General features: G+C 49.0%; 1 protein-coding gene across 4 annotated transcripts in view; it reads right to left on the bottom strand.

Moving 5' to 3' along the window:
• Nucleotides 1-3,088: 3,088 nt before the first annotated feature.
• Nucleotides 3,089-26,106, bottom strand: part of Muc17 (mucin 17, cell surface associated) — a 33,584-nt gene continuing 10,566 nt past the window's right edge. Inside the window, exons 3-14 of one of the 4 annotated variants that reach the window (XM_087903504.1) lie at nucleotides 17,495-25,009; nucleotides 13,904-17,431; nucleotides 11,418-11,612; nucleotides 9,137-9,258; nucleotides 8,761-8,819; nucleotides 7,692-7,846; nucleotides 6,654-6,728; nucleotides 6,326-6,488; nucleotides 5,134-5,295; nucleotides 4,904-4,998; nucleotides 3,922-3,998; nucleotides 3,089-3,653 (exon numbers count right to left, since the gene is read on the bottom strand). In XM_087903504.1, the coding sequence (XP_087759630.1) occupies nucleotides 3,612-3,653; nucleotides 3,922-3,998; nucleotides 4,904-4,998; nucleotides 5,134-5,295; nucleotides 6,326-6,488; nucleotides 6,654-6,728; nucleotides 7,692-7,846; nucleotides 8,761-8,819; nucleotides 9,137-9,258; nucleotides 11,418-11,612; nucleotides 13,904-17,431; nucleotides 17,495-25,009 (12,188 nt within the window). In that variant the 3' untranslated portion in view covers nucleotides 3,089-3,611. Of the gene's footprint in view, nucleotides 3,654-3,921; nucleotides 3,999-4,903; nucleotides 4,999-5,133; nucleotides 5,296-6,325; nucleotides 6,489-6,653; nucleotides 6,729-7,691; nucleotides 7,847-8,760; nucleotides 8,820-9,136; nucleotides 9,259-11,417; nucleotides 11,613-13,903; nucleotides 25,010-26,106 lie in introns of all 4 variants that reach the window. The other 3 variants (XM_087903505.1, XM_087903501.1, XM_087903502.1) reach the window with 3 other exon arrangements.

The following is a 26,106-nucleotide window of genomic DNA, read 5'->3' as shown; positions in this document are numbered from 1 at the left end:
CTACACAGAGAAACCCAGTCTCAACAAACAAACAAATCATTTGTTTTACTTATGTGCATGTGTGCATGGGGATACTCTTGAACTCACCTGCCCTGGCAAGCAAGGTCAGAGACAACTTGCAGGAGTTGGTTCTCCCCTACCCTGTGGATCCCAGGGATCAAACTCAAGTCAGTCGGCAGGCTATGCAGCACCTGCCTTCACCAGTGGGACCATCTCGCCATCTCCCTGAGAGGCAATTCTTAAAATGAAGGCATCTAGATATAGCGAGCAAAGGATTTTGAGGGTAAATGAAAAAATGAACCATGTAGGCTGCAGCTTTTCTAGGGGAATGGCCGAGAAACTGACCAACGCCTGCAGATGCTCAGAATTCCCACCAGGGGGCGGCAGAGTCCAGGCTCTGTTTTAGCTTTAGGCAGATGTAGGGTGGCTTGAAGTGGAAGGCCTCCATAGGGCTGAATGGACCGGAAACATAAGAAATGAAGGGCCCTTTCTTGCCGGGCCACGCCTTTAATTCCAGCACTCAGGAGGCAGGTGGATTTCTGTAAATTAGAGGCCAGCCTGACCTACATAGCAAATTCCAGGCCCACCAGGGCTACATAGTGAGACTCTGTCTCAAAAACAAACAAACAAATAAATAAGGGTGCTGGAGAGATGGCTCCGCAGTTAAGAGCACTGGCAGCTCTTCCAGAGAACCCAGGTTCAATAGCCCAGCATTCACATGACAGCCCACAACTGTCTGTAACTTCAGTTCCAGGGGACCCGACACCCTCACACAAACATACATGCCAGCAAAATACCAATGCACATAAAATTATAAATAAATAAATAAATAAATAAATAAAGTAAAACAAAACCACTCCCAAGGTTTGGAGGGAGGGATCTGAGGGCAAAGTGCCTGCTGTGCAAGTGTGAAGACCTGAGCGAAATTACACAGAATAATGTAGCACGCACCCATAATCCCAGTGTGCCTGTGGAGAGATAGGAGCCGAGGTGGGAGAATGCCTGGAAGCTGGTGGCTCAGATCGCCGGGCACGGGCAGCAGGGAACAAGAAGATACCTTGTCTCAAACCTGTGGAAAGGAAGCCGGAGGACGCCAGAGGTTGTCCTCACATTCTCTGTGGCACATGTGTGACTAGACTCTCATGCACACACTAAAAACTGACACCCGACAGGCCAGGTCAGCGAGGATGTCTCTTCAGATAAAGGCACTTGCTGATGAGCCCCATGCCCTGAGTCCAATGCCCCAGACCCTCACGGAGGAAGGCGAGAACCAACTCCCACAAGTTGCCCTCTGACCTCCCCACGTGTGCAGTAGCATGCAGTTGTGTGTGCCCCTTTGAGCACACACAAACAGATGTAAAATAAGACATCTCCAAAATGTTCAGACTTGTAGGAATGAAGTGGACCCGAAGAACGATCTGGGCTGGGTCCGAATGGTCACATGATTTCCCCCAGAGCTGGTGAGAGAGCTGGGGCTGGAAATAGAGCCCAGGACACCCATCTCTTAGGGACTCTGCAAAGAGCATGAACTTTGTTCTAGAGGAAAGTGGGGACTTGGTTATTTCCTTAGATTTACTATTATTGTGTGTATATACAGTGTGTGTGCACATGTGTCTCTATGTGTGTGCATGTGTGCCTGTGTGTACCTGTGTGCCTGTGCACGTGTGTCTCTGTGCTTGTGCTTGTGTGCCTGGGTGCCTGTGCATGTATGTCTCTCTGTGTGTGCGTGTGTGCCTATGCATGTATGTCTCTCAGTGTGTGCATGTGTGCCTGTGTGCCTGTGCATGTATGTCTCTGTGTTTGCATGTGTGTGCCTGTGTGCACGTGTACATGTGTGTATGTGTCTGTGTCTCATGTGTGTCACACGTGGAGACCAGAGGGAAAGTCTGGTGTCCTGCTCTGTCACTCTGGTTTCCTCCAGCTGGGTTCCTGGACCTGCAGCAAGGCTGGCAGCTGGGGTTACAGACCCGTGTGGGTAACCATGCACAGCTTTTTGGTTTTTTATTTTTGTTTTATTTTTTTTGAGACAGGGTCACATCATGTGACTCTGACTGGCCTGGAACTTACTCTGTGGATCACCAGCCTGGCCTTGAACTCACAGAGATCCACCTGCCTCTTTTTCTCGAGAGCGAGGACTGAAGGTGTGAGCCATCACACCTGGCAACCACAGCTTTTAAAAACATTTAGTACATTTTAATCACTTTTTTTGTTTGTTTGTTTTTTCGAGACAGAGTTTCTCTGTGTAGCCCTGACTGTACAGGAACTCACTCTGTAGTCCAGGCTGGCCTTGAACTCACAGAGATCTGCCTGCTTCTGCCTCCTGAGTCTGGGATTAAAGGTGTGTGCCACCACTGCCTAGCCCTTTAATTACTTCTTTTGTGTATGTATATGTATGCATGTGTGTGCACACATGTGTCACGGTACATATGTGGAGATCAGAGGACAGTTTGTGGGAGTTGATTCTCTCTTTCTATCAGGTCTGGTGTGACAGAAAGTACCTCTACCCATTGAACTATCTCGCCAGTTTTCTGCCTCTTAACTTGGCTTCTGGGGATTTGAACTTGGGTCTTTATGTTTACTCCCAATGTGTTTTTACCCACTGAGAAATCTCTCCAGCCCCTAAAGAGCTTGATTCTCTTTCTGCCTTGTGTGTGTGAAGAAATGTGGTCCTGGGTCATGGCATTCTCCAGAGATCAGCAATTGAAGCTGGGGGCAGCTCAGGGTGGTATCTTTCTTGGGTGAAGATATTCCCTCTCTTGCAACTGAGGGCTGAATTACATTCTGTAGGGAAGAGGAGGACAGAGAGCCCAGGAGATGTGGTCCAGGAGCTGGTATAATGTGGCAAATAGAGAAAGTTCTAGAATCTGTAAAACTTGCAACCAATTTGCTTTGGTTGCTTTTAGTTGTTATAAGCGTATATGGGGGTTAGAGCGATGGTTAAGAGTTCACTTCTCAGTACCAAATACAGGCTCACAATAGCCTGTTCCTCCAGCCCAGAGGATCTGGTGCCCTCTTCTGGCCATCACTGGCAATTGCACACATGTTCACGCACATACAGATACACACGCATAATTAAAAACAAAATAAATCTTAAAAAATTATATAATTTTATTTACATAGGAAAAATTAGAATTCACCAAAATAGAAAGAAGCCTTAATTATCCCCGATCTCAGAAAGAAACTTAAAGCTAAGCATGACCTTGTAAAGACAGATGGTCTATATTTAAAACAGTACTGTCCGTGGAAATGGAATGCTATCTTTCTCAGAAGAGTGTTTGAAAATGGTAAAATCCAGCCCAGTGTCTAAGCAATCATCGCAGCAAAGGGCACGCAGGGCACTGTCCTTGGTGCTGAATTGGACTTGGGCGTTCTGGGAGGCTCCGCCTGCCGTCATGACATGCCAGCTGTAGTTCCGCTGTAGTTTCCACACTGCTGGAGCTTCCAGCACTGTGGTCTCCCTGGTGTTCATTCTTTCTAACTACAGGGTCTATTTCCCAACAAGTCCCCGTGGGGAATTCTCAGTGGAGGGCGTGTTCCAACATGCTTGACTCAGTGGGGCTCTCCTCAGTCCTCAGCTCCATGGATCCATGCAAAACCGCTTCTGTGCATGTTTACAGTGATGTCATGACTACCTGGGGCCTCTGGATCTGGATCTGAAAAGAGGAACAGAAGTGGGCGAAGGCCGAGCACAGGAGAAATCTAGTTTTGGAAACACTTAAGACTTGGTTCCACAACCCTGCAACTATTCAGGCCCAAAATCAGGGTTAGGGGTTGGGGTCCTACCAGGGTTAGGGGTGGGGGTCCTACCAGGGTTAGGGGTGGGGGACCTGCCAGGGTTAGAGGTGGGGGTCCTACCAGGTAGAAGGGACGGTGGAGGGCTTACGGCACCAGAGGTGGGTGGTTCATCCGGATCATTCTTACCTTTTCTTCAGGGTTTATATTGCGTAAGGCATCAAAGTTGCTGTACACAGAACCCAAGTTGATGTAGTCTTCTCGTTCTAAGGGAAGAGGAAGCCCAAGGAGATGGGGTTAGAAAGACAAGCAATCATCAGTTCCTTGAGCCCCAATGATGGGGAGGGTGTTCGTTCCATACCCAGGAAACAAAAGCCAACGGGAATGTGGTAGACTGCTTGAATCAGTTGCTCCCCAATAGCTCCCTGGGTTAATCACTTTAAAGCTACGGTCAGGTGGGGGCATGCATGCCCGTAATAACAACACTCGAGAGGCAGAGGCAGGAGGATGATAAGTTTGAGGGTACTATGGAATATAGGGAGAGACGGTGTTTCAAGAATGATGTAGGCAAGACTGGGTTTGAATTCACAGATCCACTTCCTACGGCCTCCCGAGTGCCAGAATTAAAGGTAGTCTCCACTACCAGGCTGGTCATTGTTTGCTTTTTGAGACAGGGTCTCACATGTCTCATGCTGGCCTCAACTTCACAATGTAGTGAAGGATGACCCTCTTCTGTGCTGGGATAACACAGGCGCACGACCACATGTGATTTATGTGGTACCGGAGATCAAAACCAGGACTTCCTACATCCTAAGCAAGCCCTTCACCCACTGACTCACATCCCCAGTTCCATTTCTGGAAGTTATAACTCTTGCGTTTAACAAACTACACTGCTAGCCTCTTTGCTGAGATGGGTATACTTGCCCCTGGTCTCTCCTCTATATCCCCAGAGGCATAGTTTTATGTTCTAGAGAAACGTACACCATCAACTGGCTCCGTGCTTCCCCTAGGGTGTTGCTACAATACCCATGTTGGATCTCACCCAGGTTCTAGGCAAGCTTTTGAAGGTGGCACCGAGTGTTCAGGGATGGCAAATGATCCGGGTACCTTTCTCGGGGCTCCTATGTCTCCCACCCTATCTGAGTCTGAGCTCCGCAGAGATTGCCAGTACCTTCGTTGTGGTCAAAACCGATGTTGTGGAAGGCACCAGGAGTTCTGCCTTCCTCTTCGTTCCACTTTTGCATCTGAGTCACTCTGGAATGTTCCCTGTTGGTGGAAAACACCAGGGGACCCAGTTATGGCTACAGAGTAGAGACAATGGCCCCGGGATGAGGTACATCCAGAGAGAGAACATGGAGAGGAGGATTAGGATGGTGAAGGAAGGGGGCGCCAGCCACTTACCTTTGTGCCTTTCCTCTGTAGTGGAAGGAGAACACGGCCAGGATAATGAGGACCACCAGCAGCACCGCCACCCCGGCTCCCACGAGCCCGTAGACCAGGCTTTTCTGGATGCCCCAGTCACAAGTGTCTCCGCTGTACCAGTGCGTGTCGGTGGTCAGGCAGCTGACGTGGGAGAAGGGCAGAGAGGAAAGAAAGTCAGTCATGCTCTGGCCTCGTGGGTACCCAATGAGAAGTGCAAGTTTGAAGAGCGCTCTGAGGAGAGCTCGGGCCCCGCCTACCTGGTTTTCGGAGGCCAGGTCTTTACGTGGTTGTAGTGGTTGAGTGAAAAGTGGTCCCCACAGTGTTGGAACGTTTGGCCCATGACTTTCGAGACATCTCTCTAGCCTATGCCTGGCTTTTACACGGGCGCTGGGGATCTGACCTCAGGTCCCCTCTTTGAGACAGAGCCTCTCAGGGTAGCCAGGCTGACTTTGAACTCATGCTCTTCCTGGAGCCTCTGCCTCCCAAGTGCTGGTATCGCAGACATGCGCCACCACACTCGGTGCAGTTTGCAATGTCCTTCTTGGTTTTCCTATGCTATGAGTAGGCTATGCCGGTTCTCTGTCCCCATGGAGACACATAAAGCTTTCTTTATCTATTTCAATAGCAGGAGACATTTTTAAAAATTATAAAAGTACATTTATTTACTCTCTCTCTCTCTCTCTCTCTCTCTCTCTCTGTGTGTGTGTGTGTGTGTGTGTGCGCACGCGTGTGCGTGTGCGTGTGTGTGTGTGTGTGTGCGTGTGTATACTGTGGAGGTCAGAGAGCAACTTGCAAATGTTGGTTCTTTCCTTCTACCACATGGATCCCAGGGATTGAACTCAACTCATCAGACTTAGCGGCAAGCCCTTTAACCCACTGAGACACCTCTCAGGATGTGGGGCACATGTTCTTTCTCTGGAAAGGAAGCCCTGTGTTCTCTGCTAGACTGGGAGCCTCCTGAAGCTGGAGCGTCCACCACTCATTCTGTCTTGAAGCTTCTCCTGACCCACTTTCATCGATTCTGGACTTGGCCGCGCATGTGCCTTTAACCCTGCAACCTGATTCTTTCACAACCGTACACTATCAAGAGGTGCAGGGTGTTATATATAACGATCTCATGACCTTGGCCTCCAGGAGAGGAGCCACCCCATGGGCAAAGTGCGGTACTCACAGACACCGGGGGCCACTCCGCTGCAGCTGGCACTTGCCATAGTGGCAGTCCAAGGAGATGTTGTACCCTGCTGAGCAGGCCGTGTAACAGCGCCACTTTTCGCCCTTTTGTTCTGCGAGGACATACTGCTTATATTCTTCCCCAGCCTGCCGCTGGCATTCCTCTGAGGGGGACGTGGAAGAACAGCTAAGAATCAGGAGGCCCGGCTCCTCCCTACTCCGCTCTTCCCTGCCAGGCTCCTCCCTGCTCCACTCCTCCCTGCCAGGCTCCTCCCTGCCCAGCTCCTCTACCTTCCCGAACCTTTTCCAGAACCACTCACATTACTTACCTTTAGGATCAACGACTTCTGAAATGATAATGTTTTGCACTTGGGTGTCTGCTGCGTTGAAACACAATAAATACCCTGTGGAGGAAACACACACTGCCCGTTATCAAAGAGGCTCCTGTGTGGGAGAGGGGAAGGAGCGAGACAGTGCAGTGTGAAGTGTTCTCCTTAGGCTCCTGCGTTTGGACACTGTCTGGGGAGGTTGTGGAAACTTTCAGGCACAGGGCTTCCCTGGGTCAAAGTAGGAGCCAGGCTAGAAGGCTAAAGACTACTTCGCTTTTACCTGAACCTTCTGCTTTGAGGGCTTTTTTTGTTTTGTTTTGTTTTTAAGACAGGGTCTCACTGTGTGACTAGCCCTGAAATTTAATATGTGACTAGATTGGCCTCCAATTCACAGCGATCTGCCTACCTGAGGCCCCCACAGTGTTTAAAGACATATGCCACCACATAGGCCAGGCCAGGACTTCATAAGGAACAGCAGACAGCAGGCATCTGATCTGCTACCACAGGGCTGCCTGCAGCCTTGCCTGCCCACCCAGGGGAGGCTGTATCCCCACAAATCAGGAAACCAAAAATATCCTCCTGCTTTGGCCTTGTTTCTGACAACAGCCCTTTAACTAGCGGGCATGGAAGTGGGAAATTGCGGGGGGGGCGTTGCCAGGCTTCCAGCTCTCTGATGGGCCACACTCACAGGGTCCTGTGGCTCAGGGGGTCTCAGAGGGTCCACAGCCCCTCTGCCAGGGTCCCCACACGGCTCACTGGGTTTAGAAGACACGCTGTGCAGCCAGTCGTGTGTTGCCCCATCTGCCCCAAATCCCCTTGCTGTTGACGCTCTGCAGGGATTCTCCATTTCTACACTGCTCTGCGCCCTCCCACCCAAGGCTTCTCCCAGTGTGACGGGAGTGACAAGCTGGACACAGATCCCAGTGACCCACAACCTCCACTTGCCTTTCTTCCCTAAACCTCACTTGTCCCAGGGTCAAAAGTCAAGGGGTTTAAGGGGCCACCCTCTGAGAATCCTTCCCTCCAGGAGGGCCTTACCTGTACAGTTATTATTAGCACCGCTTACTTGAACCTCGGTTGCATCTTTGATTTTTTCCTGCACATTACTTTGGATTTCCTGTAACACGTCTTTATAGTCTAGGGTGTACTGGGTCTTCAGGATGACATCATAATCCACAATGATACTGCCGCTCCTGGGGAGATAGGGGTGGTACCCTTGAGCATCCTCCTTTGGTCACCTCTGCTACTCATCTTTGACATCCCTTGCCTCCTCTATGCTCCTGGGAGGAATTCCAGGCAAGAGGGTTGAGAGCGCAGGGCTAACCTGGGCTATGTAGTGAGCTCAAGCTACCCTTAAATACAGAGAAAGATTTTATCAGGAAAGACAGAGACAGAGGGAGAGAGGGAGATGAGAGAGACAGACACACAGAGAGAAACAGACAGACAGACACACGTACATACACATACATGTATCAGGGAGCACTGGAGAGATAGCTCAGTTAGTTAATGAAGTCTCTGATGTATAAACGCAGAATTCAGGAGCTCATGTAAAAGTTGGATGTTACATACATCTGTAACCCCGGCACTAGGGAGAGCAGAGGCTGGTGGATCGCTTGATCTCCTGTGAGCCTAGCTAAATTGATGAGCCCCTGGCTAAATGAGAGGCCTGGTTACTAAAAATAGGGTGGAGAGAGAGATTGAGGAAGACACCCGATGTGGGCCTCCAGCTTCCACGTCTATTCACACACATGTACCTATACAGAGAGAGAGAGATGGAGGCACATGCGTGTCTCTGTGCATACACACACACACAAATATGTATGTATGATGAACACACACAAAATTTGAATAGGCAGAGAGATAGCTGAGACTTGCACCAGAAAAAGTCACCCAAGAACCCAGTGAAAAGACCCCACCCTTGGTCTCAGACTTCCTGCCACCAGAGCAGTGAGCGTAGTAGAGATGTCTGTTGTTCAAGCCACAACCACTGGCGTTCCTGCACAGCACCCACTGTGGGCTAACACAAGTAGCCCCCCAGTTGGCCTCTGTAATCATGGCTGTTGTTCCCATGTAAAAGACCTTCTTCCTGCCAGACCCGGGTACTCACCTCAGCTCTTTGATGACAACCCCGTCATACTCAGGAACTTTTTCATAAATAATTGCCATCTGAAAGGCAAGGGGCCAATGTGTCATCCCGGAAGTCCCACCTTGGGGACGTTCTGTGGGATATCAGTACTCCCCAGTCCTCATCCCAACCGCTAGCAACCCGGAGATCAAATAGAGAGTTCCCTCGCCAGAGACCAGACCTGTTCTGTACCCTCTTGCTGCTCCCAGGCAAGTCTTGCTTCCCATCCCCTACCTGCCCTGACTAGCTGAGAAGCACACACATTTAACAACTCAGTTGCCATCTTAACCCCTCCCTCCAGATTCCTCCGGGTGGTGTTGGTGGGGTGGGATGGGGCTGCGTGGTCTCCTGGGGTTACCTGTTCTGAGAATGTCTTATTGAAGTCCTTGAATTCCTCAGATTCCCGGTTATTTAGCTCTTCGCTGAAGTTTTGGCTGGTCACTCTGACAGTCACTTCCACGGTGGCAGTGACTGTCGGCTCTAAGAGGACAGACAGAAGCACCGACCACTGAGAAGGACCCTTACCAAAGAAATCCCGATCCCCAGAAGCCCCACCTTGGATGCAGGGAGGAGGGGCTTACTGTATTCCTTAGGGCTTATGGATGGCAACTTGATGGTAGATAAATCGATCGTATATTGTACATTTCATCAATGAAAATTGTATTTAACCTGGGCATTCATCTGGGATGTAACTCAGTGGTAGGATGCTTGCTTAGCAAGATCAAAGCTTGGGTTTTGCCACCAGCAACACACACACACACACACACACGCATAGCATTTGATCCATCTAACCTACAGCACACTCCTATTCAACCACACAGCCCGCTGTGAAAGGTCAGATGATCGATCATTTTTTCCCCTTTTCTTTTCATTTTTCATCACAGCTAGTTTGATGGTTTTCTGTGTGTCCTTGTGTCTGTCTGTGGGAGCTACACCTCAGCCTTTCGAGAGAGGGTAGTTCCACATGCTACCAGCCCAGGAGAAGACCCATGTTCAAGATCTGAAGCAGGATTTCCACAGAGCAGCTATTGCTTTTCCAGCATGGTAAAGTCAAGCAGATTCTGGCTGTGCATGGCTGTGCACCTGCAGCTGTGCACTGAGGCCAGAGGATGGCATCAACTGCTGCTACGCCGCCACCGTCTTTGTTTTGGGGGACAGGGTCTCTCACTGAATGGGAAATGGATAAGCTAGTCAGCTAGCCCCAGGGATCTGCTCGGCTCTGCCTCCCCCATAACTGGGACCACAAGCATGCACAACCACCCCCTCTTTTTTCTACACAGGTCTTAGGGATTGAATCCAAGCCCTCACGCTTGTCAAGGCAAGCATTTTACCAACCAAGCTACCCTCCAGTCCAGAATAAGACACTACGACTCCAACACGGTAAATGGGGGACCACCCTCTGCAACCACAGTGTAGTTAATTAGCTTGGGTTTTTCAAAGATTTATTATTTATTATGTATACAGTGTTCTGTCTGCATGTACACCTGCAGGCCAGAAGGGGGGCATGAGATCCCCTGGAACTGGAGTTACAGATGACTGTGGGCAGCCATGTGGGTGCTGGGAACCGAACCTGGGTCCTTTGCAAGAGCAGCCAGTGCTCTTAACCACGGAGGCATCTCTCCAGCCCCCATGTATTTATTCTTTTTTTTTCCATGTATTTATTCTTATATGTGTACTGTGGTGTGTGTGTGTGTGTGTGTGTGTGTGTGTGTGTGTGTGCGCGCGCGCGCCTGTGGAGATGTGAGAGCCGTGTGCACCTGTGCAGTGGAGGTCAGAGGTGAACATTGAGTGTCTCTCTTCGTCGATTTCCACCTTATTTTTTGAGACGGTCTCTCAAGGGACCTGGAACTCACCAGTTTGGGTATGCTGACTGGTCGGTGAGTTCCAGGGGCCCATTGCTCATTGCTCTCTGTCCTCCCCCCATTTGGGATTTTGGGTGTGCACTGCCACACCCGGCTTTTTAATTGGGTGCCAGGCACCAAACAGCTCTTCCTGCTCCTGTGACAAGCACTTTACCAGCTGAGTTGTCTCTCCAGCCCTTGATTCCTTCTGTTCGTCTTATATTTAGTTTTTATTTGTATGTGGAGGGGGGGCGCATGTGTGGAGGTCAGAGGACAGCGTGTGGGAGCCAGTTTTCTCTTTCCACCATGTAGGTTCCAGGAACTGAACTCTTGTCTTCGGGCTTGGTGGCAAGAGCCATCTTGCCTGCCTCTGTTTTGTTTTCTTTTTTTATTTAGAGTTTTTAAAAACATTTTTATCACCAAGTAAATGTAAACTATGGGGTGGCGAGAGTGATGGTTCTGAGATCAACAGTGTGTATCGCCTTTGTGGGAGACTGGAGATCAGTTCCCAGCAGCCCAGTCAGGCAGTCATAATTACTGTAGCTCAAGTTCTAGGTGATCCAACTCTTTCTTCTGCCCTCTGTGGGTGCCCACACATGCAGCACATGCATACGTGCACACGCACACACACACACGCCCATGCTCCACCCATGTGCTCACACACATAAATAAATCATTAAAAAAAACCATGGGGCATAAGAGGTAGGGCAAGGACAGGTGCTGGAGGGAGATTTCTATGCTGGGCCCTGGGGAGGGAGAGCCCGGCCTGCATCTGTCGTTGATTGAATTTTCACTCACCTATCTCAAAGGTCTCCTGCACTTCCTCACACCGTGGTCCGTAGAAGAGGCTGGTGCACTGACATTTGAGGCCGTCCCACGTCCCTCCGTTCTGACAGTCGACAATTGGAGCAGGATTCTGACAGCGATCCCCCGAGAAGCCATTGGGGCAAAGGCAGACCCCCCCTGACCAGGATCCTCCATTCTGGCAGATCACTGCAAAAGACAAAGCCAAGATCTTGTACACATTGGTGTAGCATGCCACAACTTGACGTGTTCCAGACGCTGCTGCCCCTCACTCCTTCTCGCCTTGCTTTCTTCCTTTTCCTTCCCCATTTGTTCTGTCTTTTCCTTAACCTTTTCCATCCTCTTCTTTTTCCCTGCCTCTCTAATTTTCCGAGATGGTTTCTCACTATATAGCATAAGCTGGCTTTGAACAGGCTTCAGCCTCCCAAGTTCTGGGATTAGAGGCCAGGAATGTACCACCATGTCTGGTTTACACCCAGTGACCCTGTGTAATTGGACATTCTGACAAGACCCTACATTCACAGGACAGTCAGCGTTGTCCTCGCTTCACAGACAGAAGCAATGTAGACAGAGTCCTATCCAAGTGCCCAGAGAGCTTGATCTGACCCTCAGTTCAGCTGCCATCCAGTAATCTCACAGGCATGAAAGAGAAGCAAACAGGCATTATGTCAGAGACAGAGACGGGGTGAATCCGGGGCCGCTGACCAGTGCTGAGTCCACCAAGGGTGAAAATAGGCATCAACTTGCCTCTCCATGCTCAGGAAGAGTCTGGGGTGCTATGTTGGGCTGTTATGACTGTTTATAACTTCTGCTAGTCAGAGACAGAGAGCTCGACAGAGAGACATGGTAGGATAGGCACAGCTACTCATAGCTCCCCAGGATCTGTGCAGCTCAATTTCAAATAGTTCAAATTCTCAAATTCTCATTGTCGTATGTACTTATTAAATGCAATGAGTGTGTGTGTGTGTGTGTGTGTGTGTGTGTGTGCACGCGCATGTGTGTGTAGGCCGGATGCTATATCGAGTGTCTTTCTCAACTGCTCTCCACCGTTTATGTTTAGGTCACAACTCACTGACCCTTGGAGCTGCCTGATTTCACTAGCCTTGTCTGGTGAGCCTCAGGGATCCTCCTGTGTCTGCCTTAGACTAGCCTCCTCAGATTTTACATGGGTTCTGGAGGTCTGGGCTCAGGTCCATCTCCTTCCATAGCTGGCGCTTCACTGACTGAGCCATCTCCCCAAACCATTTATTCACTCACTTTTAGGATCTCCCTCCCTCCCTCCCTTCCTCCCTCTCTCTCTCTGTAATATATTGTCAGAACTAGGCTGGGCTGTACTATATAACCCTGGCTGTCCTCAAATTAACACTTTTCTGACTTTGGATTGCTGAGTGGATGGATTACAGGATCCAGCCATAATGTTCAATGTTAGTTCATGTATTTGAGCATTTATTTAGTAAATTATTGAATACATAGAAGGTCCTTTCTCAGTGTAGGAGGGCGACTGGAAAGAATACCTTACACTGTGAACTGCACACTTCATACAAAGTACAAACGACAATAGATTATAATAGAACAAGAACAGACAGCAAGGAGAGACAGTGCAAGGGAGCACATCACATCGAAATAGAGAGACACAACACAAGGAAGAGAGGGAGCACTCGGCTCCGCCAGACCCACTACTGCAGGGTGAGAGGGGAAAGAATTGAGTCAAACTAGTAATAAGAAAGCAAATAAGACATGTGTGATTGCCAGTGGCAAACAGGTCTTGAAAAACAAAGAAAACAAGCCCTGAATACAGAAGTATCAGTGACCAAGTGTTGTGGAGGGGAAAAACAGACAGAGATTTAATGACATCATCGAACGTTTTTCCAAAGGACTTGACCCAGAGACAAATAGAGAAACAAGAAAAAGATAAAAAATACGTTGCAAAGATTGAAGCAAGCATGCCTGTAATATGTGTGTGTGAGTGTGTGTGTGTGAGTGTGTATAGATTCTGTGAGTATCTGTGGATGTGTGTGACTGTGTCTGTATGTATGTGAGTATGTGTGAGTGCATGTGAGTGTCTGTGTATGTGTGAGTGTGTCTGAAGATAAACGGGAACACTGTGGTCTGCTGTAGCACGCGAAGGATACTAGAATAGAAGCAGAAAGAAGACAGGAAAAAAGTTAACAATCTGTGACAGAAGCAATAAAGATTGAAAAAACAAACAAGAATACAGAGCACGGTGCAAAATAAAAAGGAGAAAATGTAATGGGAAAAAAAAGAGAAGGAAAAGGGGCAGATATATAAAATGAGATATGCAGGGGCAGAATTGAAATACAGAATGCAGAAAGGGTAAGAGAAAAGAACAAGAAAAAATATTATAGAGAAGAAGGTGGGGAGAGACAAAGTTTAAAAACATGAAGAAAAACGTTCAATAAAATGCAAAGCAAAACAGAAAAACAACAGAAAAAAAGAAAAGGAAATGAAAAAAAGCTTACCCATGGAGGAGGTGACAACAGAGGTGGTAGTAGGTTTAGGAGTGGTGGTGATCACAGTAGTGGTAGTGGTCACAGGAGTGGTGGTGGTAACATGAGTACTTGTGGTGACGACATGAGTACTTGTGGTGAAATCAGGAGCGGTGGTAACGTCAAGAGTGGTGACTCCAGCTGTAGAAGTAATGACTTCACCAGGAGGAGTGGTGACTTCAGATGGAGGAGTAGTGACTTCACCAGGAGGAGTGGTGACTTCAGATGGAGGAGTAGTGACTTCACCAGGAGGAGTGGTGACTTCAGATGGAGGAGTAGTGACTTCTCCAGGAGTAGTGGTGACTTCAGTTGGAGAAGTAGTTACTTCACCAGGAGGAGTGGTGACTTCAGATGGAGGAGTAGTAACTTCACCAGGAGGAGTGGTGACATCACCTGGAAGAGAAGTGACTTCACCTGGAGGAGTGGTGACTTCAGATGGAGGAGTAGTGACTTCACCAGGAGGAGTGGTGACTTCAGATGGAGGAGTAGTGACTTCACCAGGAGGAGTGGTGACTTCAGATGGAGGAGTAGTGACTTCACCAGGAGGAGTGGTGACTTCAGATGGAGGAGTAGTGACTTCACCAGGAGGAGTGGTGACTTCAGATGGAAGAGTAGTGACTTCACCAGGAGGAGTGGTAACTTCAGATGGAGGAGTAGTGACTTCACCAAGAGGAGTGGTGACTTCAGATGGAGGAGTAGTGACTTCACCAGGAGGAGTGGTGACTTCAGATGGAGGAGTAGTGACTTCACCAGGAGGAGTGGTGACTTCAGATGGAGGAGTAGTGACTTCACCAGGAGGAGTGGTGACTTCATATGGAGGAGTAGTGACTTCACCAGGAGGAGTGGTGACTTCAGATGGAGGAGTAGTGACTTCACCAGGAGGAGTGGTGACTTCAGATGGAGGAGTAGTGACTTCACCAGGAGGAGTGGTAACTTCAGATGGAGGAGTAGTGACTTCACCAGGAGGAGTGGTGACTTCAGATGGAGGAGTAGTGACTTCACCAGGAGGAGTGGTGACTTCAGATGGAGGAGTAGTGACTTCACCAGGAGGAGTGGTGACTTCAGATGGAGGAGTAGTGACTTCACCAGGAGGAGTGGTGACTTCAGATGGAGGAGTAGTGACTTCACCAGGAGGAGTGGTGACTTCAGATGGAGGAGTAGTGACTTCACCAGGAGGAGTGGTGACTTCAGATGGAGGAGTAGTGACTTCACCAGGAGGAGTGGTGACTTCAGATGGAGGAGTAGTAACTTCACCAGGAGGAGTGGTGACATCACCTGGAAGAGAAGTGACTTCACCTGGAGGAGTGGTGACTTCAACTGGAGGAGTACTGACTTCGTTTGGAGGAGTAGTAACTTCACCAGGAGGAGTAGTGACTTGACCATGAGGAGTGGTGACGTCCCCAGGAGGAGTAGTGACTTCACCTGGAGGAGTAGTAACTTCACCAGGAAGAGTAGTGACTTCACCAAGAGGAGTGGTGACTTCACCTGGAGGAGAAGTGACTTCACCTGGAGAAGTGGTGACTTCAGATGCAGGAGTAGTGACTTCAGATGGAGGAGTGGTGACTTCACCGGGAGGAGTGGTGACTTCAGATGGAGGAGTAGTGACTTCACCAGGTGGAGTGGTGACTTCAGATGGAGGAGTAGTGACTTCACCAGGAGGAGTGGTGACGTCCCCAGGAGGTGTAGTGACTTCATCTGGAGGAGTAGTGACTTCACCATAAGGAGTGGTGACTTCACCTGAAGGACTAGTGATTTCACCTGGAGAAGTAGTGAATTTAGGGGCAGGAGTAGTGACTTCACCTGGAGGAGTAGTGACTTCAGATGGAGGAGTGCTGACTTCACCAGCAGGAGTAGTGACTTCATCATAGGGAGTGGTGACGTCCCCAGGAGGTGTAGTGACTTCACCTGGAGGAGTTGTGACTTCACCATGAGGAGTGGTGACTTCACCTGGAGGAGAAGTGACTTCACCTGGAGGAGTGGTGATTTCAGATGGAGGAGTAGTGACTTCACCTGGATGAGTAATGGCTTCTGATGGAAGAGTGGTGACTTCACCAGGATGAGTGGTGACTTCAGATGCAGGAGTAGTGACTTCAGATGCAGGAGTGGTGACTTCAGATGGAGGAGTAGTGACTTCACCAGGAGGAGTGGTGACTTCAGATGGAGGAGTAGTGACTTCGTTTGGAGGAGTAGTAACTTCACCAGGAGGAGTAGTAACTTCACCAGGAGGAGTAGTAACTTCACCAGGAAGAGTAGTGACTTCACCATGAGGAGTGGTGACTTCACCGGGAGGAGAAGTGACTTCACCTGGAGGAGTGGTGACTTCAGATGCAGGAGTAGTGACTTCAGATGGAGGAGTGGTGACTTCAGATGGAGGAGTGGTGACTTCAGATGGAGGAGTGGTGACTTCACCAGGAGGAGTGGTGACTTCAGTTGGAGGAGTAGTGACTTCACCAGGAGGAGTGGTGACTTCAGATGGAGGAGAAGTTACTTCACCAGGAGGAGTGGTGACATCACCTGGAAGAGAAGTAACTTCACCTGGAGGAGTGGTGATTTCAACTTGAGGAGTAGTGACTTCGTTTGGAGGAGTAGTAACTTCACCAGGAGGAGTAGTGACTTGACCATGAGGAGTGGTGACGTCCCCAGGAGGAGTAGTGACTTCACCTGGAGGAGTAGTAACTTCACCAGGAAGAGTAGTGACTTCACCATGAGGAGTGGTGACTTCACCTGGAGGAGAAGTGACTTCACCTGGAGAAGTGGTGACTTCAGATGCAGGAGTAGTGACTTCAGATGGAGGAGTGGTGACTTCAGATGGAGGAGTAGTAACTTCACCAGCAGGAGTGGTGACATCACCTGGAAGAGAAGTGACTTCACCTGGAGGAGTGGTGACTTCACCAGGAGGACTGGTGACTTCAGATGGAGGGGTAGTAACTTCAGAAGGAGGAGTGTTTCCATCACTTGGAAGAGAAGTGACTTCACCTGGAGGAGTGGTGACTTCAACTGGAGGAGTAGTGATTTCGTTTGGAGGAGTAGGAACTTCACCAGGAGGAGTAGTGACTTCACCAGGAGGAGTGGTAACTTCAGATGGAGGAGTAGTGACTTCACCTGGAGGAGTAGGAACTTCAGATAGAGGAGTGGTGACTTCACCAGCAGGAGTAGTGACTTCACCATGAGGAGTGGTGACTTCACCTGAAGGAGAAGTGACTTCACCTGGAGGAGTGGTAACTTCAGATGGAAGAGTGGTGACTTCACCGGGAGGAGTGGTGACTTCAGATGGAGGAGTAGTGACTTCACCAGGAGGAGTGGTGACTTCAGATGGAGGAGTTGTAACTTCACCAGGCTGAGTGGTGACATCACCTGGAAGAGAAGTGACTTCATCTGGAGGAGTGGTGATTTCAACTTGAGGAGTAGTGACTTCATTTGGAGGAGTAGTAACTTCACCAGGAGGAGTAGTGACTTGACCATGAGGAGTGGTGACGTCCCTAGGAGGAGTAGTGACTTCACCTGGAGGAGTAGTAACTTCACCAGGAAGTGTAGTGACTTCACCATGAGGAGTGGTGACTTCACCTGGAGGATAAGTGACTTCACCTGGAGAAGTGGTGACTTCAGATGCAGGAGTAGTGACTTCAGATGGAGGAGTGGTGACTTCAGATGGAGGAGTAGTGACTTCAGATGGAGAAGTGGTGACTTCAGATGGAGGAGTAGTGACTTCACCAGGAGGAGTGGTGACTTCAGATGGAGGAGTAGTAACTTCACCAGGAGGAGTGGTGACATCACCTGGAAGAGAAGTGACTTCACCTGGAGGAGTGGTGACTTCACCAGGAAGAGTGGTGACTTCACCAGGCGGAGTGGTGACTTCAGATGGAGGAGTAGTAACTTCACCAGGAGGAGTGGTTACATCACCTGGAAGAGAAGTGACTTCACCTGGAGGAGTGGTGACTTCAACTGGAGGAGTAGTGACTTCGTTTGGAGGAGAAGGAACTTCACCAGCAGGAGTAGTGACTTCACCAAGAGGAGTGGTGACTTCACCTGGAGGAGTGGTGACTTCAGATGGAGGAGTGGTGACTTCACCGGGAGGAGTGGTGACTTCAGATGGAGGAGTAGTGACTTCAGATGGAGGAGTGGTGACTTCAGATGGAGGAGTAGTGATTTCAGATGGAGGAGTAGTGACTTCAGATGGAGGAGTGGTGACTTCAGATGCAGGAGTAGTGACTTCAGATGGAGGAGTGGTGACTTCACCAGGCGGAGTGGTGACTTCAGATGGAGGAGTAGTAACTTCACCAGGAGGAGTGGTTACATCACCTGGAAGAGAAGTGACTTCACCTGGAGGAGTGGTGACTTCAACTGAAGGAGTAGTGACTTCGTTCGGAGGAGTAGGAACTTCACCAGCAGGAGTAGTGACCTGACCATGAGGAGTGGTGACGTCCCCAGGAGGAGTAGTGACTTCACCTGGAGGAGTAGTAACTTCACCAGGAAGAGTAGTGACTTCACCATGAGGAGTGGTGACTTCACCTGGAGGAGAAGTGACTTCACCTGGAGGAGTGGTGACTTCAGATGCAAGAGTAGTGACTTCAGAAGGAGGAGTGGTGACTTCAGCGGGAGGAGTGGTGACTTCTGATGGAGGAGTAGTGACTTCACCAGGAGGAATGGTGACTTCAGATGGAGGAGTGGTGACTTCACCAGGAGGAGTGGTGACTTCAGATGGAGGAGTAGTAACTTCACCAGGAGGAGTGGTGACATCACCTGGAAGAGAAGTGACTTCAACTGGAGGAGTGGTGACTTCAGATGCAGGAGTAGTGACTTCAGATGGAGGAGTGGTGACTTCACCGGGAGGAGTGGTGACTTCAGATGGAGGAGTAGTGACTTCACCAGGAGGAGTGGTGACTTCAGTTGGAGGAGTAGTGACTTCACCAGGAGGAGTGGTGACTTCAGATGGAGGAGTAGTAACTTCACCAAGAGGAGTGGTGACATCACCTGGAAGAGAAGTGACTTCATCTGGAGGAGTGTTGATTTCAACTTGAGGAGTAGTGACTTCGTTTGGAGGAGTAGTAACTTCACCAGGAGGAGTAGTGACTTGACCATGAGGAGTGGTGACGTCCCTAGGAGGAGTAGTGACTTCACCTGGAGGAGTAGTAACTTCACCAGGAAGTGTAGTGACTTCACCAAGAGGAGTGGTGACTTCAGATGGAGGAGTATTAACTTCACCATGAGGAGTGGTGACTTCACCTGGAGGATAAGTGACTTCACCTGGAGAAGTGGTGACTTCAGATGCAGGAGTAGTGACTTCAGATGGAAGAGTGGTGACTTCAGATGGAGGAGTAGTGACTTCAGATGGAGAAGTGGTGACTTCAGATGGAGGAGTAGTGACTTCACCAGGAGGAGTGGTGACTTCAGATGGAGGAGTAGTAACTTCACCAGGAGGAGTGGTGACATCACCTGGAAGAGAAGTGACTTCACCTGGAGGAGTGGTGACTTCACCAGGAGGAGTGGTGACTTCAGATGGAGGAGTAGTAACTTCACCAGGAGGAGTGGTTGCATCACCTGGAAGAGAAGTGACTTCACCTGGAGGAGTGGTGACTTCAACTGGAGGAGTAGTGACTTCGTTTGGAGGAGAAGGAACTTCACCAGCAGGAGTAGTGACTTCACCAAGAGGAGTGGTGACTTCACCTGGAGGAGTGGTGACTTCAGATGGAGGAGTGGTGACGTCACCGGGAGGAGTGGTGACTTCAGATGGAGGAGTAGTGACTTCAGATGGAGGAGTGGTGACTTCAGATGGAGGAGTAGTGACTTCAGATGGAGGAGTGGTGACTTCAGATGCAGGAGTAGTGACTTCAGATGGAGGAGTGGTGACTTCACCTGGAGGAGTAGTGACTTCAGATGAAGGAGTGGTGACTTCACCGGGAGGAGTCGTGACTTCAGATGGAGGAGTAGTGACTTCAGATGGAGGAGTGGTGACTTCACATGGAGGAGTAGTGACTTCAGATGGAGGAGTAGTGACTTCAGATGGAGGAGTGGTGACTTCAGATGGAGGAGTAGTGACTTCAGATGGAGGAGTGGTGACTTCAGATGGAGGAGTGGTGACATCACCTGGAAGAGAAGTGACTTCACCTGGAGGAGTGGTGACTTCACCAGGAGGAGTGGTGACTTCAGATGGAGGAGTAGTAACTTCACCAGGAGGAGTGGTGACTTCAGATGGAGGAGTGGTGACATCACCTGGAAGAGAAGTGACTTCACCTGGAGGAGTGGTGACTTCAACTGAAGGAGTAGTGACTTCATTTGGAGGAGTAGGAACTTCACCAGCAGGAGTAGTGACCTGACCATGAGGAGTGGTGACGTCCCCAGGAGGAGCAGTGACTTCACCTGGAGGAGTAGTAACTTCACCAGGAAGAGTAGTGACTTCACCATGAGGAGTGGTGACTTCACCTGGAGGAGAAGTGACTTCACCTGAAGGAGTGGTGACTTCAGATGCAGGAGTAGTGACTTCAGATGGAGGAGTGATGACTTCACCGGGAGGAGTGGTGACTTCTGATGGAGGAGTAGTGACTTCACCAGGAGGAATGGTGACTTCAGATGGAGGAGTGGTGACTTCACCAGGAGGAGTGGTGACTTCAGATGGAGGAGTAGTAACTTCACCAGGAGGAGTGGTGACATCACCTGGAAGAGAAGTGACTTCAACTGGAGGAGTGGTGACTTCAGATGCAGGAGTAGTGACTTCAGATGGAGGAGTGGTGACTTCACCGGGAGGAGTGGTGACTTCAGATGGAGGAGTAGTGACTTCACCAGGAGGAGTAGTGACTTCAGTTGGAGGAGTAGTGACTTCACCAGGAGGAGTGGTGACTTCAGATGGAGGAGTAGTAACTTCACCAGGAGGAGTGGTGACATCACCTGGCAGAGAAGTGACTTCACCTGGAGGAGTGGTAACTTCAGATGCAGGAGTAGTGACTTCAGATGGAGGAGTGGTGACTTCACCGGGAGGAGTGGTGACTTCAGATGGAGGAGTAGTGACTTCTCCAGGAGTAGTGGTGACTTCAGTTGGAGAAGTAGTTACTTCACCAGGAGGAGTGGTGACTTCAGATGGAGGAGTAGTAACTTCACCAGGAGGAGTGGTGACATCACCTGGAAGAGAAGTGACTTCACCTGGAGGAGTGGTGACTTCAGATGCAGGAGTAGTGACTTCAGATGGAGGAGTGGTGACATCAACTGGAGGAGTAGTTACTTCGTTTGGAGGAGTAGTAACTTCACCAGGAGGAGTAGTGACTTGACCATGAGGAGTGGTGACGTCCCCAGGAGGAGTAGTGACTTCACCTGGAGGAATAGGAACTTCACCAGGAAGAGTAGTTACTTCACCATGAGTAGTGGTGACTTCACCTGAAGGAGAAGTGACTTCACCTGGAGGAGTGGTGACTTCAGATGCAGGAGTAGTGACTTCAGATGGAGGAGTGGTGGCTTCACCGGGAGGAGTGGTGACTTCAGATGGAATAGTAGTAACTTCACCAGGAGGAGTGATGACTTCACCTGGAGGAGAAGTTACTTCACCAGGAGGAGTAGTGACTTCACCATGAGGAGTGGTGACTTCAGATGGAGGAGTAGTGACTTCACCAGGAGGAGTGGTGACTTCAGATGGAGGAATAGTGACTTCACCAGGAGGAGTGGTGACTTCAGATGGAGGAGTAGTAACTTCACCAGGAGGAGTGGTGACATCACCTGGAAGAGAAGTGACTTCACCTGGGGGAGTGGTGACTTCAACTGGAGGAGTAGTGACTTCGTTTGGAGGGGTAGTAACTTCACCAGGACGAGTAGTGACTTGACCATGAGGAGTGGTAATGTCCCCAGGAGGAGTGACTTCACCTGGAGGAGTAGTAACTTCACCAGGACGAGTAGTGACTTCACCATGAGGAGTGGTGACTTCACCGAGAGGAGTAGTGACTTCTGATAGAGGAGTGGTTACTTCACCAGGAGGAGTGGTGACTTCAGATGGAGGAGTAGTGACTTCAGATGGCAGACTGGTGACTTCCCCTGGAGGACTAGAGACTTCAGATGGAGGAGTGGTGATTTCAGCTGGAGGAGTAGTGACTTCACCATGAGGAGTGGTGACTTCACCTGACGGACTAGTGATTTCACCTGGAGAAGTAGTGACTTCCGAGGCAGGAGTAGTGACTTCACCTGGGGGAGTAGTGACTTCAGATGGAGGAGTGGTGACTTCACCAGCAGGAGTAGTGACTTCATCATGAGGAGTGGTGACGTCCCCAGGAGGTGTAATGACTTCACCTGGAGGAGTCGTGACTTCACCATGAGGAGTGGTGACTTCACCTGGAGGAGTAGTGACTTCAGATGGAGGAGTAGTGACTTCACCAGGAGGAGTGGTGACTTCAGATAAAGGAGTAGTGACTTCACCAGGAGGAGTGGTGACTTCAGATGGAGGAGTAGTGACTTCACCAGGAAGAGTGGTGACTTCAGATGGAGGAGTAGTGATTTCACCAGGAGGAGTAGTGACTTCAGATGGAGGAGTGGTGACTTCAGATGGAGGCGTGGTGACTTCACCAGGAGGAGTGGTGACATCACCTGGAAGAGAAGTGACTTTACCTGGAGGAGTGGTGACTTCAACTGAAGGAGTAGTGACTTCGTTTGCAGGAGTAGTGACTTCACCTGGAGGAATAGTAACTTCACCAGGAGGAGTAGTGACTTCACCATGAGGAGTGGTGACTTCACCTGGAGGAGAAGTGACTTCACCTGGAGGAGTCGTGACTTCAGATGCAGGAGTAGTGACTTCAGATGGAGGAGTGGTCACTTCACCGGGAGGAGTGGTGACTTCATCTGGAGAAGAAGTGAGTTCACCAGGAGGAGTAGTGTCTTCACCATGAGGAGTGGTGAATTCAGATGGAGGAGTAGTGACTTCACCAGGAGGAGTGGTGACTTCAGATGGAGGAGTAGTGACTTCCCCTGGAGGACTAGTGAGTTCTGATGGAACAGAGGTGTCTCCACCAGAAGGAGTGATGACTTCAGATGCAGGAGTCGTGACTTCAGATGGAGGAGTGGTGACTTCACCAGAAGGACTGGTGACTTCAGATGGAAGAGTGGTTACTTCACTGGGAGGACTGGTGACTTCACCTGGAGGAGTAGTGACTTCAGATGGAGGAGTAGTGACTTCACCAGGAGGAGTGGTGACTTCAGATGAAGGAGTAGTGACTTCACCAGGAGGAGTGGTGACTTCAGATGGAGGAGTAGTGACTTCACCAGGAAGAGTGGTGACTTCAGATGGAGGAGTAGTGATTTCACCAGGAGGAGTAGTGACTTCAGATGGAGGAGTGGTGACTTCAGATGGAGGCGTGGTGACTTCACCAGGAGGAGTGGTGACATCACCTGGAAGAGAAGTGACTTTACCTGGAGGAGTGGTGACTTCAACTGAAGGAGTAGTGACTTCGTTTGCAGGAGTAGTGACTTCACCTGGAGGAGTAGTAACTTCACCAGGAGGAGTAGTGACTTCACCATGAGGAGTGGTGACTTCACCTGGAGGAGAAGTGACTTCACCTGGAGGAGTCGTGACTTCAGATGCAGGAGTAGTGACTTCAGATGGAGGAGTGGTCACTTCACCGGGAGGAGTGGTGACTTCATCTGGAGAAGAAGTGAGTTCACCAGGAGGAGTAGTGTCTTCACCATGAGGAGTGGTGAATTCAGATGGAGGAGTAGTGACTTCACCAGGAGGAGTGGTGACTTCAGATGGAGGAGTAGTGACTTCCCCTGGAGGACTAGTGAGTTCTGATGGAACAGAGGTGTCTCCACCAGAAGGAGTGATGACTTCAGATGCAGGAGTCGTGACTTCAGATGGAGGAGTGGTGACTTCACCAGAAGGACTGGTGACTTCAGATGGAAGAGTGGTTACTTCACTCGGAGGACTGGTGACTTCACCTGGAGGAGTTGTGACTTCAGATGGTGGAGTGGTGATTTCAGCTGGAGGACTAGTGATTTCAGATGAAGGAGTGGTGACTTCTGATGGAGGACTGGTGACTTCACCGGGAGGAGTAGCATCTTCTGATGGAGGTGTAGTGACTTCACCAGGAGGAGTGGTTATTTCAGATGCAGGTGTAGTGCCTTCAGATGGAGGAGTGGTGACTTCACCAGGAGGAGTGGTGACTTCAGATGTAGGAGTAGTGATTTCAGCAGGTGGAGTGGTGACTTCACCTGGACGAGTAGTGACTTCAGATGAAGGAGTCACTTCACCAGTAGAAGTTGTGACTTCTGATGGAGGAGTGGTGACTTCAGATTGAGGAGTGGTGACTTCACCAGGAGGAGTGGTGACTTCAGATGGTGGACTTGTGACTTCACCCAGAGGAGTGGTGACTTCATATGTAGAAGTGGTGACTTCATATGTAGAAGTGGTGACTTTACCTGGAGGACTTGTGACTTCAGATGGAGGAGTGGTCACTTCAGATGAAGGACTGGTGACTTCCGATGGAGAAGTGGTGACTTCACCATTAGGAGTAGTGTCTTCACCGGGAGAAGTAGTGACTTCAGATGGAGCAGTGGTGACTTCACGTGGAGGACCAGTGACTTCAGATAGAAGAGTTGTTATTTCAGCTGGAGGACTAGTGATTTCAGTTGGAGGACTAGTGACTTCAAATGTAGGAGTGTTGTCTTCACTAGGAGGACTAGTGACTTCAGATGGAGGACTAGTGACTTCCGATGGAGGAGTGGTGATTTCAGCTGGAGAACTACTGACTTCACCTGGAGCAGTAGTAACTTCAGATTGTCGAGTCACTTCACCAGCAGGAGTGGTGAGTTCACCAGGAAGAATGGTGACTTCAGATGAAGAAGTGGTGTGTCTACCTAGAGGAGTAGTGACTTTACCTGGAGGAGTGGTGACTTCAGATGGAGGTGCGCTGACTTCACCAGGAGGTGTGGTGACTTCTGATACAGGAGTGGTGACTTCAGATGGAGCAGTGGTGACTTCACCAGAAGTAGATTCGAGTTCAGCATCAGGAGACATATCTTCCTCATAATCATTCTTGATTGTAGGTTGAACAGTGTCTTCTTCTTTAGGAGCTTTTGTGTCTTCATCAGAAAGAGAATTTTTTCCTGAATTGGCTGTGGGAAATATTTCCTTTGTATTTAATCTTTTTCCCTTTTCCCTTAAAAATTGTTGTAGTTTTTTAAGTTTTATCTTACCCTGCTTCATGGTTATTTATTGTGTATTATTTTATTTTGGTTAAATTTAGTTTTTCTTTCATTTTTAATATTATTTATATCATTATATTTTTGTATTATTGACTCTTATTGTATTTTGTCTTTACATTATTTTAATTTTTAAAAATACCTTATTTCATTGTATATTTTTGTAAATTGTGGTTCCTACTGTTTTTTTAGTTAGTTTTTTTTGTTTGTTGTATTGTAAATTTTTTGTTTTCTTCTTTACCCCAGATTCTCTTTTCATTCATCTCCTCTTCTGTTTTTTTTTTTATCAAATGTTGCCTTTCTCCTAGTATCCTTCAATCCTAACTAGCAATTCTTCTCTTTTGCAGAGAAAGCATTCATGTTCCCATTATTAAACATTAATTGTATGAAAATCATTTCATATTACATTTCAAAACAGTGTCATTTCCCTGTTTTTAGACATCTTTGTCATCTTTTTGTTGCTGTTGTCTACTTGTGTGCCCTTTGTTCTTCTAGTCATGCATGGATCTTATCTTGTTTCCCAGCGTCCCTTGGATTTTTTCATGGCTGCAAACCCTCCATAGTCTGCCCTCTCACCCTATCTGTTTCCACAATGTCCCTCCTACCCTCCATGGCCATTTCTCTTTCTATTTCCTCATCTTACCTTTCTGCTATGCATGGTTCCAGCATTCACATTCTAAAGCTCAGGTCTCCTTTGCTCCCATCTCAGTTACTCTTTGTTTAGGGCACGGGTACTCCTTCCCCATGTCTTTGCATTGGCCTTGCCACTTCTGCTTTCCAGGCTCATTTTTTTTTGTCAAGTTGACACGTTAGAATTATTTGTGTGGAGACATATTAACAGAGAAAATGTGTGGCCATTTCTTCCCTTTTTACTCTTTTTTTCTGTTTTCATTTTTTTTAAAGAATTGAGGCAGGGTCTTACTAAGTAACTGTATTTGGACTGGAATTCACAAAAATCCACCTGCTTTGGCCTTCCAAGTGTTGTGACTAATTATCTTGTGTTTTTCTTG

Source organism: Myodes glareolus, chromosome 2, assembly GCF_982192425.1.
Source record: "Myodes glareolus chromosome 2, mMyoGla1.1, whole genome shotgun sequence".
Lineage (NCBI taxonomy): Eukaryota > Metazoa > Chordata > Mammalia > Rodentia > Cricetidae > Myodes > Myodes glareolus.
This window is presented reverse-complemented; position numbering and strand designations above follow the sequence as displayed.